This window comes from Peromyscus californicus, unplaced genomic scaffold (assembly GCF_007827085.1).
Source record: "Peromyscus californicus insignis strain IS unplaced genomic scaffold, ASM782708v3 Scaffold_6__1_contigs__length_162567912, whole genome shotgun sequence".
In the NCBI taxonomy this organism is placed as follows: Eukaryota; Metazoa; Chordata; class Mammalia; order Rodentia; family Cricetidae; genus Peromyscus; species Peromyscus californicus.
The window spans coordinates 136,813,182-136,826,262 of record NW_026294584.1 but is presented as its reverse complement, the minus strand read 5'-3'; the positions used below and the strand labels follow the sequence as shown (position 1 = coordinate 136,826,262).

General features: G+C 39.2%; 1 protein-coding gene across 1 annotated transcript in view; it reads right to left on the bottom strand.

Annotated features, from left to right (window-relative positions):
- LOC128099739 (alpha-1-inhibitor 3-like) overlaps positions 1–13,081 on the bottom strand; it is a 59,619-nt gene that overhangs the window by 36,067 nt on the left and 10,471 nt on the right. The window contains exons 5-12 of the mRNA XM_052721560.1: positions 11,978–11,998; positions 11,568–11,736; positions 11,106–11,190; positions 10,060–10,109; positions 4,967–4,998; positions 3,463–3,577; positions 3,194–3,303; positions 2,381–2,542 (exon numbers count right to left, since the gene is read on the bottom strand). Coding sequence (XP_052577520.1) covers positions 2,381–2,542; positions 3,194–3,303; positions 3,463–3,577; positions 4,967–4,998; positions 10,060–10,109; positions 11,106–11,190; positions 11,568–11,736; positions 11,978–11,998 — 744 coding nt within the window. The remainder of the gene's footprint in view (positions 1–2,380; positions 2,543–3,193; positions 3,304–3,462; positions 3,578–4,966; positions 4,999–10,059; positions 10,110–11,105; positions 11,191–11,567; positions 11,737–11,977; positions 11,999–13,081) is intronic.

Below are 13,081 nucleotides of genomic sequence, written 5' to 3'. Positions count from 1 at the left end.
CATGGGAGCAAGAGCCGTGACCCTCCCCCATATGCCATGTGGTGGCCTGCGTGAGGCAGGTGAGAGAGCTGTTCCCAGGGTCATTAGAGTGGGAAAGCTGGGCCTGCCCCTCACCAGCTGCAGCACACAGGAGAGCAGGCCTTGCACCTTGCCTGGGCAACACACTAGAGCTGACCCTGTTGGCAGGGGTGCAGAGGTGAGCCAGGTCTGTGGACGTGAGAGCAAGTGAGTTGCCCCTGCCCCTTCCTGTTGAGAATGCTGGTAGCAATGGCTTTACCTGAGGCCATGGGTGTATACAGCAGGTAAAAACTAGTATTCAACAGATTGATCCACCACATGCAGTGAACACTTACTTACAAGTAAAGATGTGTGGACTAAAGTGTATATTGTGTGACTCACTGGGCCAGACAACAGCTTCTACATTGATATGCTTTTGGTTTTTAGTGTTTTTTTCTGTTTTGATTTTGTTTTACTTTTAAATTTTGAGGGTTGGCCGGGCGGTGGTGGCGCACGCCTTTAATCCCAGCACTCGGGAGGCAGAGCCAGGCGGATCTCTGTGAGTTCGAGGCCAGCCTGGTCTCCAAAGCGAGTGCCAGGAAAGGCGCAAAGCTACACAGAGAAACCCTGTCTCGAAAAACCAAAAAAAAAAAAAAAAATTTTTGAGGGTTTTTTTGGGGGGTGGGTATCACAAGGTCAGAGGGCAGAATTGAGGGGGTGGGAAGATGGGTGGGATTGGGATACATGATGTGAAATCCACTAAGAGTCAATAAAAAGTTTTTTTTTTTAAAAAATGCAAAAAGAAATTGAGGTAAATTTCATTATTAAAGTAGCAAAAAGGGAGTCTGGGGAAAAGAAAAAAGAAGCAAGATCAGAGAGAAAGGAAAGGAGGCCCAAGTCTGAGAAATAAAATCAAGGAACAACCCACTAGAAGTCTGAAGTATGAGATGTGAATGGAAAGAAGACTACTGGGGCCGAAGTGTAAGAGTTGGGGTGGGGGGCGTTGGAGAGATAATTGGGGAGGAGGATCAAGCAAAAAATGTATAAAAATGACACAGTGAAGCCTGTTACTTTCTATGCTAATTAAAATCAAACAGAAACAACAAACTCAGAGGAGGAGGGGGAAAGAAGAAGTGGGGTGGGCAGGAGGGTGAGAAGGAAGAAAAGTCTGAAGTAAAACCAGGAAAGAATAAATGAAATCTAATTCTTGTGACTTAGGTAGAGAGGAATCTTTCCTAAGGCCTTATTTCGAGGATCCACCAGGATTACGAGAAAAGAGGGCAGGGAAGTGACTTGTTCCATCTGAGCTCCAGTCAAGAAGATCAAGGTAAACATCCATCAGAAAAGCAAGGTAGATGGGCCATCATATCAACTCAGACAGGCCATCAGAAGAGCAAGATAGACAGGGCATCAGATCAAGGTAGACAGGGCATCAGATCAAGGTAGACAGGGCATCAGGAGAGCAAGATAGACAGGGCATCAGATCAAGGTAGACAGGGCATCAGATCAAGGTAGACAGGGCATCAGATCAAGGTAGACAGGGCATCAGGAGAGCAAGATAGACAGGGCATCAGATCAAGGTAGACAGGGCATCAGATCAAGGTAGACAGGGCATCAGATCAAGGTAGACAGGGCATCAGATCAAGGTAGACAGGGCATCAGGAGAGCAAGGTAGATGGGCCATCAGAAGAGTGAGTCCCAGCCTGAGCCACCAGCTGAGCTAAGACAATATCTGAAGCACTGCAGGGCTGACTTCCGGTCACTGAGTCTATGTATGTGCTTGTGTGGGGGTCTGTTAAGTAATGACAGTGTGAGCTACGTGTGATCTCGCCAGCTAAACCCATCTTCTGACTGGCTGAGTTTCTCCTTACATCAGAGGAACCCTCTCAGTGTGAGTGTGTGTGTGTGTGTGTGTGTGTGTGTGTGTGTGTGTGTGTGTGTGTTTGTGTGTATGCCTGCCTAAAGCAGGAACTAGTGTAGCATCAATCATATTCAGTTACACATTAACTGCCCCTTGTTTGAGAAAATGGGCACAGCATATTTGGATAATGAATTTGAGAATACACAGCACCTGTTCTTGACTGAATAGATAAAAATATGCTTTTAATCATTTTTGATTGAAAGTCCTGACTTAAGATATATAGAAGACAAACAAAATAAGAGAGTCTATGAAAATATTGTATTTAAAAGGATGTATTCATAATGTGTGTACTTATTTCTCTAGCCCTTTGCTCATACATTTATTACTGATCAGAAACCTTTTATGTTTTGCCCCAAAATAAGAAAATTTGGCATGGGGATATTTTTCATGAAGCTACACATTATTGAGTTCAAGCTGTTAGAAAGCTTCACCATGTGTCTTATGCCCGCATTTCTGACTTACTTTGATAGTGAGGGAAGACCCCTCAATGTTGGTGGTGTTGATTGAGAACTCCGACAGGCCATGCTGATCAGAGGTAGTAACATTGGTATAGTCAAGTTCATGTGCTTTGATGAAGACTTGCTCATTTGGCATGGGAGCTCCTTTGATATCCACTAGGCGGACCTAAATTGAACAAGGAAGAAGAGTATAGTGTAGGTATGATGATACCATACAGAATAGAAGAGAATAACTTGTTTCAATATTATGTAAATATCACAAAAGATGCACCAACTAATTCAGTATGCATAAAACATTTTACAAACATCTAACACTTTAAGATCTACACCAGTAGGACTGGCTGTGCTGTGAAAGCCAGAGGCTGAAGGTGTCATGTTCTTAATATGACTCCATAATAGATGCTTCATACTTAGCTGCTATTCACAAGAAACCATCGAAGAATTCATTGTGTCAACTAAGGGAGGCAGATGCACTGACACAGTCAAACTAAAATCTAGTGAGGACACTGAGGCGAATGGAGAGTGGGGGTTGGTTATGAATATGTGGCGTATCTTGCTTCATTGTTGAAACACAGTGACACTTAGGGGTTTAAAGTTTTCAAGGACAGTAATTATAAATAAAAATTTTGATCCATATGCTTTAGGCTTGGGGCTTCTTGATAACTTATAACATTGTAACTTGATAACATAGTCTGCAACTATGTTAAATTCTTGTACTAGAACCACTGATATCAGACAAGTTTAACACTGAGCAGAATGACCTAGGTTGAGATATCACAATATAGCCCAACCACTTATGAATCAAAAAGCACTTTACTTTCACTATGAATGGAATCCCACGTTTAAAGTGTGAATCTGCTTTCACAAATATGAGTTTGGTTGTGGTTCTTTCAATTTTAGTTGTCCCAGATCCCGTGGACTCAAATCCTGTAAAAGAAATTAGCAACAACATTGAAAGCCCAAGACAGTTAGTGAAGAATTGCTTGTTTTCTACATCCTTTTTCTGTACTGTTCAAACCACCACTGACATGAACAGGTGTGAATTTTCACAGCTTCTTTTTCTATATTCTCAGGTTACTCACGTACCTGTCCCTTCTTCTATAATCCTTGCCATCACAAAGAGACGATAGGCTTCATGTCTTTTCCTTAAAGGAAACACAGGGATGTTTTCTTCTTGTGTGGTGCAGCCATTGTGGTCTAGCTGTTATGAGGATAAAAATAAGGTAACATGGTACACTGTGTATATTGACAGTCGACTCAAACCCACACATGAGGACTTCTTTGAGAAAAATGAGTGCTTAGTGCTGTACAGTATGACATTCTGGTCATAATTATGGGACTTGGCTAACACAATGAGCTGCTGTGAGCCATGATCATGAGCCAGTCGCAAAGTTGTGTTGACTTAGTCATCTATAAAAATAATGATTATCTTTATAGACACATTAGGAATATTAAGTAAATTCACAATTATCATGTAATCAGAACACTTACTTGTGTGCCACTAGGACTTAATAATCACTTTGCATTATTTAAAATATCAACCACAGGCTTGGATGCAGCCCAATGGTACATTTCTCTAGTAGACATGAAACTGTTGGCTTGATACCAAGTACCAGTAAATAGATAAAGTGAAATCTATTTCCACAGTGTAATGGGGCCTTAGGAGCTACCTCTGTGTGGTTCTGTGAATGAGAAGAGTCTTCATAAGGAAGAACTGACATTATTCTGAAATATGAAAGAGAAGAGTCACCAGAATCACATTACTTTGTTCTTAATTCAATTTTAACTTCACAGCTTACTTTATACTGTTTGCCATTCTCTTTTGTACCCTGATGGCTGGCATCATAGTGTGCTTTATTTTATTTAAATTGTGTTGCTCTATCATCTTTGGTTTTCTGGTGTTATTGCATTTTGTTTCGTTTTGTTTTATTTTATCACTGAAAGCTAGAGGTGAATGAGCTGTTAAGTGAAAACTGCTTCCTAAGAAGACCCCCAAATACACCAGAGGAGAGATTCATCATAAGAGATTTGTAGATCACAATGTAGAAATACAGGAAACATGACACAAGGCAGTGTGAGAATTACAAGAGGGTACGACTCCTAACTATAAACCCCAGAATTCTGAGATTGTGGTGATGCTGGACAAATTATCTAATTGTCTAGTTTTGGAAATGGCTAGTGACCTCAAAGAGGATTCAAATAAGCAGATGACAGTATCAATTCAGGACAAGAATGAGAAAGTCAGTAACAGATGACATGGTCAATAAAAGATAAATAGCATGTGAATTAACCAGAACATCCAAAAAATCATAGGAAATAAAATAAATAAATAATTATCAACAAATAGACTTAAATATAAATGATTTTAACTCTCTTAATAAGAGACATGGGACAACTAATTAGACTCTAAAAATGAAAGGATAGTGTGGTAGTTTGAATGTACTTGGCCCCCATAAGCTCATAGGGAGTGGCACTATAGGGTGGTGTGGCTTTGTTGGAGTAAGAGCAGCCTTATTGGAGTAAGTGTGTCACTGTGGAGGCAGACTTTAAATCTTTATATGGTCAAGCCGCACCCACTATTGTTGACCACTTCCTGTTGTCTGCAAGATGTAGGACTCTCAGCTACTTCTCCAGCACCATGTCTGCCTGCACACTGCCTGGCCCCACCATGATGATAATGGACTGAACCTCTGAACTGTAAGTCACCCAATTAAATGTTTTCCTTTATAGGAGCTGTCGTGGTCACGGTGTCTCTCCACAGCATAAAAACCCTAACTAAGGTAGATAGGAAAGGATAGATCAAGAAAATCCAAAGCTGATAAGAAGTAGAAGTATCAATACTTATATTTGATAAAATAGACTTCAGTCCAAAGTTAGTTACAGGAAATAAAATATCACTACCTATCAGTGAAGTGAATAAACCAAAAAAGAGTACTGAGTAAACATGTCAATGGATCCAATTTCATGAAAGAAATAATACTAATTAAAGGATACATAGGTTCAGATTAAATAATAATGGGTGACTTTAGTACTCCATACTCATTAATTGCCCATCTGGACAAAAACATAATAATTTCCAGAGTGTTATATAAGAATTTCATCTGTTTAAACTTTCCATCTGTAAGGAGGCTCACTAAGACTCAGGACATATATAAGCCTTACAAGGCTCAGGAATTAAGCAACTCACAAGTCTCAAGAAGTTCCTAAAACTGATAAGATTATAAGGTGACAAATAGGCTAAAAGAATTCATGTCCACCAAACCAGCCATACAGAGAATAACAAAAACAATACTTTGGACTGAGGAGGAGAATATGCATAGTAAGAGGCTACAGAAAAAAAAAATAAAGCTAAATTATAGAAACATGAGATAAGATTAAACAGAAATAGCAACAAAATCATAAAGTGACAGTAATCAACACACATCTTTCAGAGATAACTTTAAATATTAATGGCCTCAACTCTCCAATCAAAAGACACAGGATAGTTGAATGGGTTATAAAATCAGTCTTTTTGTTGTTTACAAGAAACTCATTTTATCTTCAAGGATAGGCACGGCCTTACAGTGAAAGGATGGAAAAAAGTTTTTGAAGCAAATGACCAGAAAGCAAGCAGTTATTGATATTCTGATATCTGACACAATTGATTTAAAACCAAAATTAATCAGAAGAGATAAAGAGGAATTCTTTATTCTTATCAAGGGGACAATTAACTGAAAAGACACTACAAATCGAAACATATATGAACCAAACTCTAGCACACACACCTTCATATAAAGCATACTACTGAACTTCAAGACATAGATGAAACCAATTCAGTAATTATAAAATTATACGTGGTTTCTGAACCCTAATTTCTCCAATAGGGTATCTGGACAGAATCATCAGAATTAAATAACATCATACATTAAATGAAGCTAACATATATCTTTAGAATACTCCACCTAAACACCAAAGAATATTTATTCTTTGAAGTAACAAATGGAAATATCTCTAAAATAGACAAAATACTTGGACACAAAACAAATCTGAACCAATATAATTGTTGAAAGTTGAAATAACCAAGTGCGTCCTATCTGACCACAATGCAATAATTCTTAGAATCAACAACAAAAGAATTTCTAGAAATTACACAAAGTCATGGAAATTAAACAGACTAATACTGAATAATTAATGAATCAAAGAACAAATCAAGAAAGGAAAAAAATTTTAAATCCTGAAATTAAGTGAAAATGAAAACACACCACAACAAAACCTCTGGAATCCATTCAAAGCAGTCCTAAGAGGGACATTTACAAGTCTCAGTATTAATATAAGAAAGAAAAGAAATAACACAAATAAATGATTCAATGATACAATTCAAGGATTTGGAAAAAGAAAAATAAAATCAAACACAATATTAGTAATGGGAAGAAATAATAAAGACTGGAACAGAAATAAAGAATACAAAGAATCAATGAGTCCAAGGGATGGTTATTTAAGAAGATAATATCAACAGACCTTTGGCACAATTCACCAAAGAAAGAAAGAAATTATCTAAATTGAGTGAATCAGAAATTTACAGGGAAATATTACACAGACATTAGAGTAATTTGTAATATTACAAAGAAATACTTTAAAAACCTGTACTGCGTTAATTATTTAGAAAACCTAAAACACATGGACAAATTTCTACATTCATCCAAAACACTAATGTTAAACCAATAAGAAATGGACAACTTCAACAGTCACATAGGCTCTGTGGGGGGAAAGCCACCACCGCAATTTACCTAAACCAATAGAGTTTCTTATTATAATCCAAAGACGTAACCTTACAGATAAGTCTAGATCTCACCCCCTATCAAATAATCATATTTTTCAATATATAGAGCCCATTATAGAGATTCACAACTTACCAACATGCAGAGAATAAATGCCTAAGATGTGCTCAACCCCACCTGGCATATCTCCAAAATAACCTCTGTGTCAAAGGATCAGGAAAAATCATGGAGCAAGGATCAGAAAGATTGTAAAAGACCAGAATGCCTCTTGCAAAATAGTGTTATCCAGACACAACAGGGAAAACACATGCATAAAAAATCTCAACGATGTGACTGCCTAAACAAGACTTATATAATGGTAACACCAGTTAACACAACATGTGGAGGATGGGGTAATTTCATAAAGCCCCACTCCAAGATCAAGAGCAACAGGTGATCAATGGCTGCTGAGAGAGAAAACCATTCTTCTCCAAGGAATACGTGGGTAGGCTATGCAATCCCACATGGTCATCCTTATGTACATGTTCATAGCAGCAATCCTAAATGGACTCAGCAGGTTGATTGTGCACGCGCGCGCGCGCGCACACACACACACACACACACACACACACACACACACACACACACACTTTATTTATATGTGTAACAATAATAGTTACAGAATAAGAGGTCATGAATTTCAGAGAGAATTGAGGGAGACATGGGAAGCATTGGAGAGGAGGAAAGAGAGGCATAAATGACATAGACACATTTCCCATGAAACACTCAAAAATATTTAAAATTAAGAAAAATGTATATAAAAACTAAAATATGTAAAACCAATAAAATGAATCATTCCATGGCAAATGATGTGATTTGAAGAAACAGTTTGAAAAAGCAATACAAACCTCTCAAAATATATGAAAAAATTAATTTAACATCTATAGAAACAAGAAAATGCAACCCTGAAACTATCTTTCTCACCATAGACAGAGTGGCTACTGTAAAGAAAGCAAAATTCAATGCTGGTGATGTTGTGAGGAGTAAACCCTCAATGTGGGAGTCTCTGTAAACACCAGGACCATCAGAGTAACAATCTGTGTAGGCAAGAAGGAAATCTAGTTTAACATGACTTAGTAGCCCCTGTTGGCTCAAACTGCTAGAGCCTGGTACTGGACAGTTTATTTTAGGCATATTTAAACACAGCATAATTTTGGGGAAAAAACTTTCCTGATGAAATTAACTCAATCCCATGTGTATACAACAAAGTTTCAAACATGTTTACTTTGAAACTCTTTACAAAGTACATGTGACCTCTACCATAAAGATGGGTTCTATTGACTGAAAAAGAATGCCCAAGATAAGGGTATAGGGAGAATAAGGGAGGTAAACATAAAGTCTGTGGAGTCAAGTGTGACCTGCCCTACAGGTAGCACACAGGTCACCTAGGCTCTGCTCATTTCTTAAGTATGTGTGACATCTCCCATAAAGATGGGTTCTATTGACTGAAAAACAATGCTCAGCTAAGGGTCTGGGGAGAATGAATGAGGTGAACATAAGTGTCTGTGGGAGTCAGGAGTGGCCTGGCCCTGCAGATAGCACAGAGGTCACCTAGGGTATTGTAAAGTACACGTGACATCTTCCATAAGGATGGATTCTATAGACTGAGAAATAAAACTCAAGATAAAGGTCTAGAAAGGAAGAGTCTGGGATGAATGTAGTAGTCTGGGAGGTTCAGGTGTGTCCTGGCCCTACAGATAACACAGATCACCAGAATGTTAACTCCACCCATTCCCAGCTTTTTGGGTGGAAAACAGGTATACACCTCCTCCACTGAGAAGACATCCCTTCCTGTTTAACATTCCTGGTTTCCCTAATGCTCATCTATGAGCACAAGGACCTTGTGCTCTCTACACCTCATACACTGTGAGTGAACCTACAACCTAGTACAACCACTGCACAAGTCAGTATAGAAGCTCCTCATAGATTACAAGGTCAAAGTACCATATGATCATCTGTGAAGAATATATAAAAGGTATCTGTGTCAGTACACAACACATATGTTCACAGGCATGCTGCTCATTTATGTGACTCACAATCAAATGAGTCCATCAGCTGATGAATGGATAATCAAAATTGAGTCAGAGAATGTTATGGGCATGGAGAATGTCACCTTTCACAAAGAATACCAGACTCAGACACACAGCCGGGCACAGTTTCTGTCATGTGTAAGGGTAAAACAGAAACACTGCCATGTAGATGTTGTTCCATTTGGGAAGAGGAAGGGTGTAGCAGAAGAACAGATGGAGAGAACAGGGCAGGTAGTGAAGGAGATATTCAAGTACATGATGCATGTGTATGAACACACTGTAAAGAAGCCTGTTGTTTTGTACAATTTACTCACAGACTCTATGTGCCAATTATATTTCAAAGAATATTTCAAAAAATAGTCTCTAAGTCATGAAAGTAGTGAGGGATAAACAGGAAGAGAAGGACACAGGAATGAGGACACAAGAGAGCTGAGGTGGCAGTGGGAGTAGGGAATATGGTCAAAATACATGATATGAAATGTCGTAAACTTATTACTTTGTACAATGAATATATACTAAAAATATATTTGGTGGCCAAGTTTAGCTGTAAAATTGCTGAAATATACCTTTAATAACAGTGGGTCCCAGGACTATCACTTTTGTGTGTGGGGGCTGGGCATGCTGGGGACATGTGCCTGGCTAGTGTTTTGGGACAAAGCTACACCATGACATCCTAAGGTCCCAGAACATCCTCTTTTCAGTAACTGGGTGTGCATTTCCTCTCAGCTTTGCTATCTGTATTTCAATGTTAGTTAACCCTCAATATTAAAAATGGAACTTTGAGCAGTTTTTACTCACCTGGTAACTGAGTGGTATGCATGCACCCACTCCCTTCCCGCTAGAATCCTGATAGTCACAGCATATATGCATCTTTACCTGTCCTGGTACAGGCTTCCCATAGGTATATCTGTTACAAGACAGATTCAGAGAAACCAATGGTCAGCCTAAAGCAGAGACCCACAGTCGTCCCACCCACAGTCCACACTGTCAATCTGTAACTGTAGATTGGCACTGTGTATTTTCACACTGACAACAAATAGGGCCCATTACTACCAATTGACATGTTCTATTTAGATATATTAACAATTTAGCCCTGTTAAGAACCTCTGGGAGACATGATTTTCTCCCTGTTCTAGTTCTGAAAAGATTATGTGACCCAATCAGGATCCTCAGCTAGTAAATGATGGGGCTGTGATGAATGGAGACCATGACTAAATGACTCAGAACCATTCTAACAGACCTCCTCAAACTTTTGCCTTCTTCCCATCAGTTTTTCTTTTGAGCATGTTTATTTTAATGACAAGCAGATGTGAGCCAGGTGTGTCTCTTCTGTTTGATTCAGGTACATTTGCAAATTCCTTCTAGCACGGTTTGACTTACTGGGGTTCCAGACTTTAATAGCAACTTCAGTTGCTGTGACACAGGATCCACATTTATCCAGTACAGAAATGCAAACACAAAGTGAGATGTTTAAAGGTTAAACTTGGGCAGCAGTGGCTGGAACAACAACCGGATTGGGAGCTCTTGTTTCTCTGTTCTTTCTCTCAAGCCATAACAGGTCAGCAGAATGCTGTGTTTAGTGCCTGTGTTCTCTTCACATGGGTCAGGGGATCTTTGTAGGTACCATCCTGTCTCCAAAGGCAGGAACTCTCTACTGCCTCATACAACTGATTTATCACTGGTGTGATCAGAATTGACATCATCAACATATGCAATGAATGATCAAGCAGTAATGGATGCAGAGCAGTGGGGACTGAGGAAGAAATGAACACCACAGGGGGATCATTCTAGGAGGAAGGACAACCTTAGCATTTCTACATATTCTACAATGACACGTTATCCCAGGTAGCTTTTGTGTCCATGTACATTCCAAAGGATGGAAGATTAAACACAGGTAACTCACACTCCACACACAGTCACGTTTACTTTTTCATCTTGCACAGAGATGACCTTTGGGACCTTTACTTGAACTTCAAACCTGGGAAGCACTATTGGGAGAGAGAAGAGAAATTCAGGTGGGAAATAACATTTCTCGTTGCCTTAATGATCATCCTTTGCCAAGAAATGGTGACTTCACATTATTAAGGCTACCCCCTCCCAGTAAAGATAGAATGTTGAGTGGTGATAGATTGTATCAGGATAGGAAAACCATAGAGGTATCTACTTAAATGAGAAAAGCCAAGTAATTTACTTCCGAAAATCCCAGAAATTTCTGGAAGTTCCAGGTTGCTAGGTGGATAGCCTTAGCTAGAGTCAGATGAATCTCAGCCTTACCCATTGAACTCAACATGTTCAAAACAATTTATCCTATGATAACCAGAACCTAATGAATCTACTTTCCCTTTTCAATCTTCCCAAGCCATACCAAATTCCTCCACGGTGAAGGAGTGTTCTTTCTTCACTCCTGATTGTTTCACTATCACTATCTTGTAGGAGCCCTGAATAGGCTCTGATGACAGGCTGAAGGACAGCTGCTTAAACCCATGCTCTGTATTAACATCCCGCCACTGCATAATTCGATTCGTCTTTGGATCCTGGGAGACAGGTTGTGAATTTTGTAAGTAATAGAGTTTTAATTACATCAACACATCTAAGACCACGTGTTCATGATGAAAGCATCAGGGTAGGGAGGAATAAAGGTTAGTGCAATATAATGAAGCAATTATCCACAATGGTGGAAGGCTGCTGACCCACAGTACTGCTTCAACATTCCAACATTAAGTTACTTTCAGTGGATTTATTTCTCTCTGAATATGAAACAGTTAAGTTTCTTACCTCAATGTAAGCCAGAGGAAACTGAAACAGAAGAGAAAACAGTGTTAGTTTAGAACAGCGGTTTTCAACCTATAGGTCATTATCACTTTGGCAAACTTCTATATCCAAAAGTATTTACATTGAGATTCATAACAGTAACAAAATTATAGTTATGAAGTAACAATGAAAATAATTTTATGGAGACCCATCCTGAGCCTTTACAGTATGGAGATTACAGAATTATTGTTCAAATCAGGAATATTTAGTGTGAAATGGGGTTACTAGTTTTAAATATTATATCCAGCCAAAATGTTTAACTTGGGGGGATGTCCTGGGCAAGCTACATATGCTGCTCTACCCAGGGCCCTGGCCCCCCTCCTCATCTAATGAGACACAAAGGCATTAGCACATGAACTCAATACACACCTCCTGGACGTAGTTCAACAGAGCAAACCACTGTCTAACCATTGCCCAGAAATACGAACAAAGAGAGGGCTCAGTAGCTGCTCTTGCTTCAATGGAGAATTGCTGATGACTAAGGCGAGGGTTGCATGTTCAGAGGTTTTACAGGCAAAGGGTTTCTGATCAAGTAGATGGAGAATACAGTAAAGACAGACAGTGACAAGGTCACTTAAGGTTCTGTCATAACTGAAGAGGTGAATTTCCTTCAGGTGAGCATCAGCTTGAGGAAAACATAACCATTTCTAGCAGTTGAAGAGAGACCCGCAGTGGCAGTTGTAAGGGAATTTTAGTGAGACAGAACTTGTTTCTGAAAGTCTAGAAAAATAAATCATGATAATGGATGATGAAACTGTGGTACCTGTATACACAGTGAAAGTTTATTCATCTGCAAAAAATGAAATCACAAAATTTGTAGTCAAATAGATAAAATTTGGAAAAATTATAAAGGTAAGCCAGGCTCAGAAAGATAACTGCTGTTTGTTCTTTCTCATGTGTGGCTCCTCACTCCAAACCCGGAGTACTTGTGGACTCAAGGTAAGTAGAAGAGGACCATTGGGTGGGAATCCCTCAAGGCAGGGGACACAGCATGACATAGGGAATGTCAAAGCACAGGTGCACTTTTGGGGACAGAACATTTATTCGGGATGAGGGTGTGGGATGGGA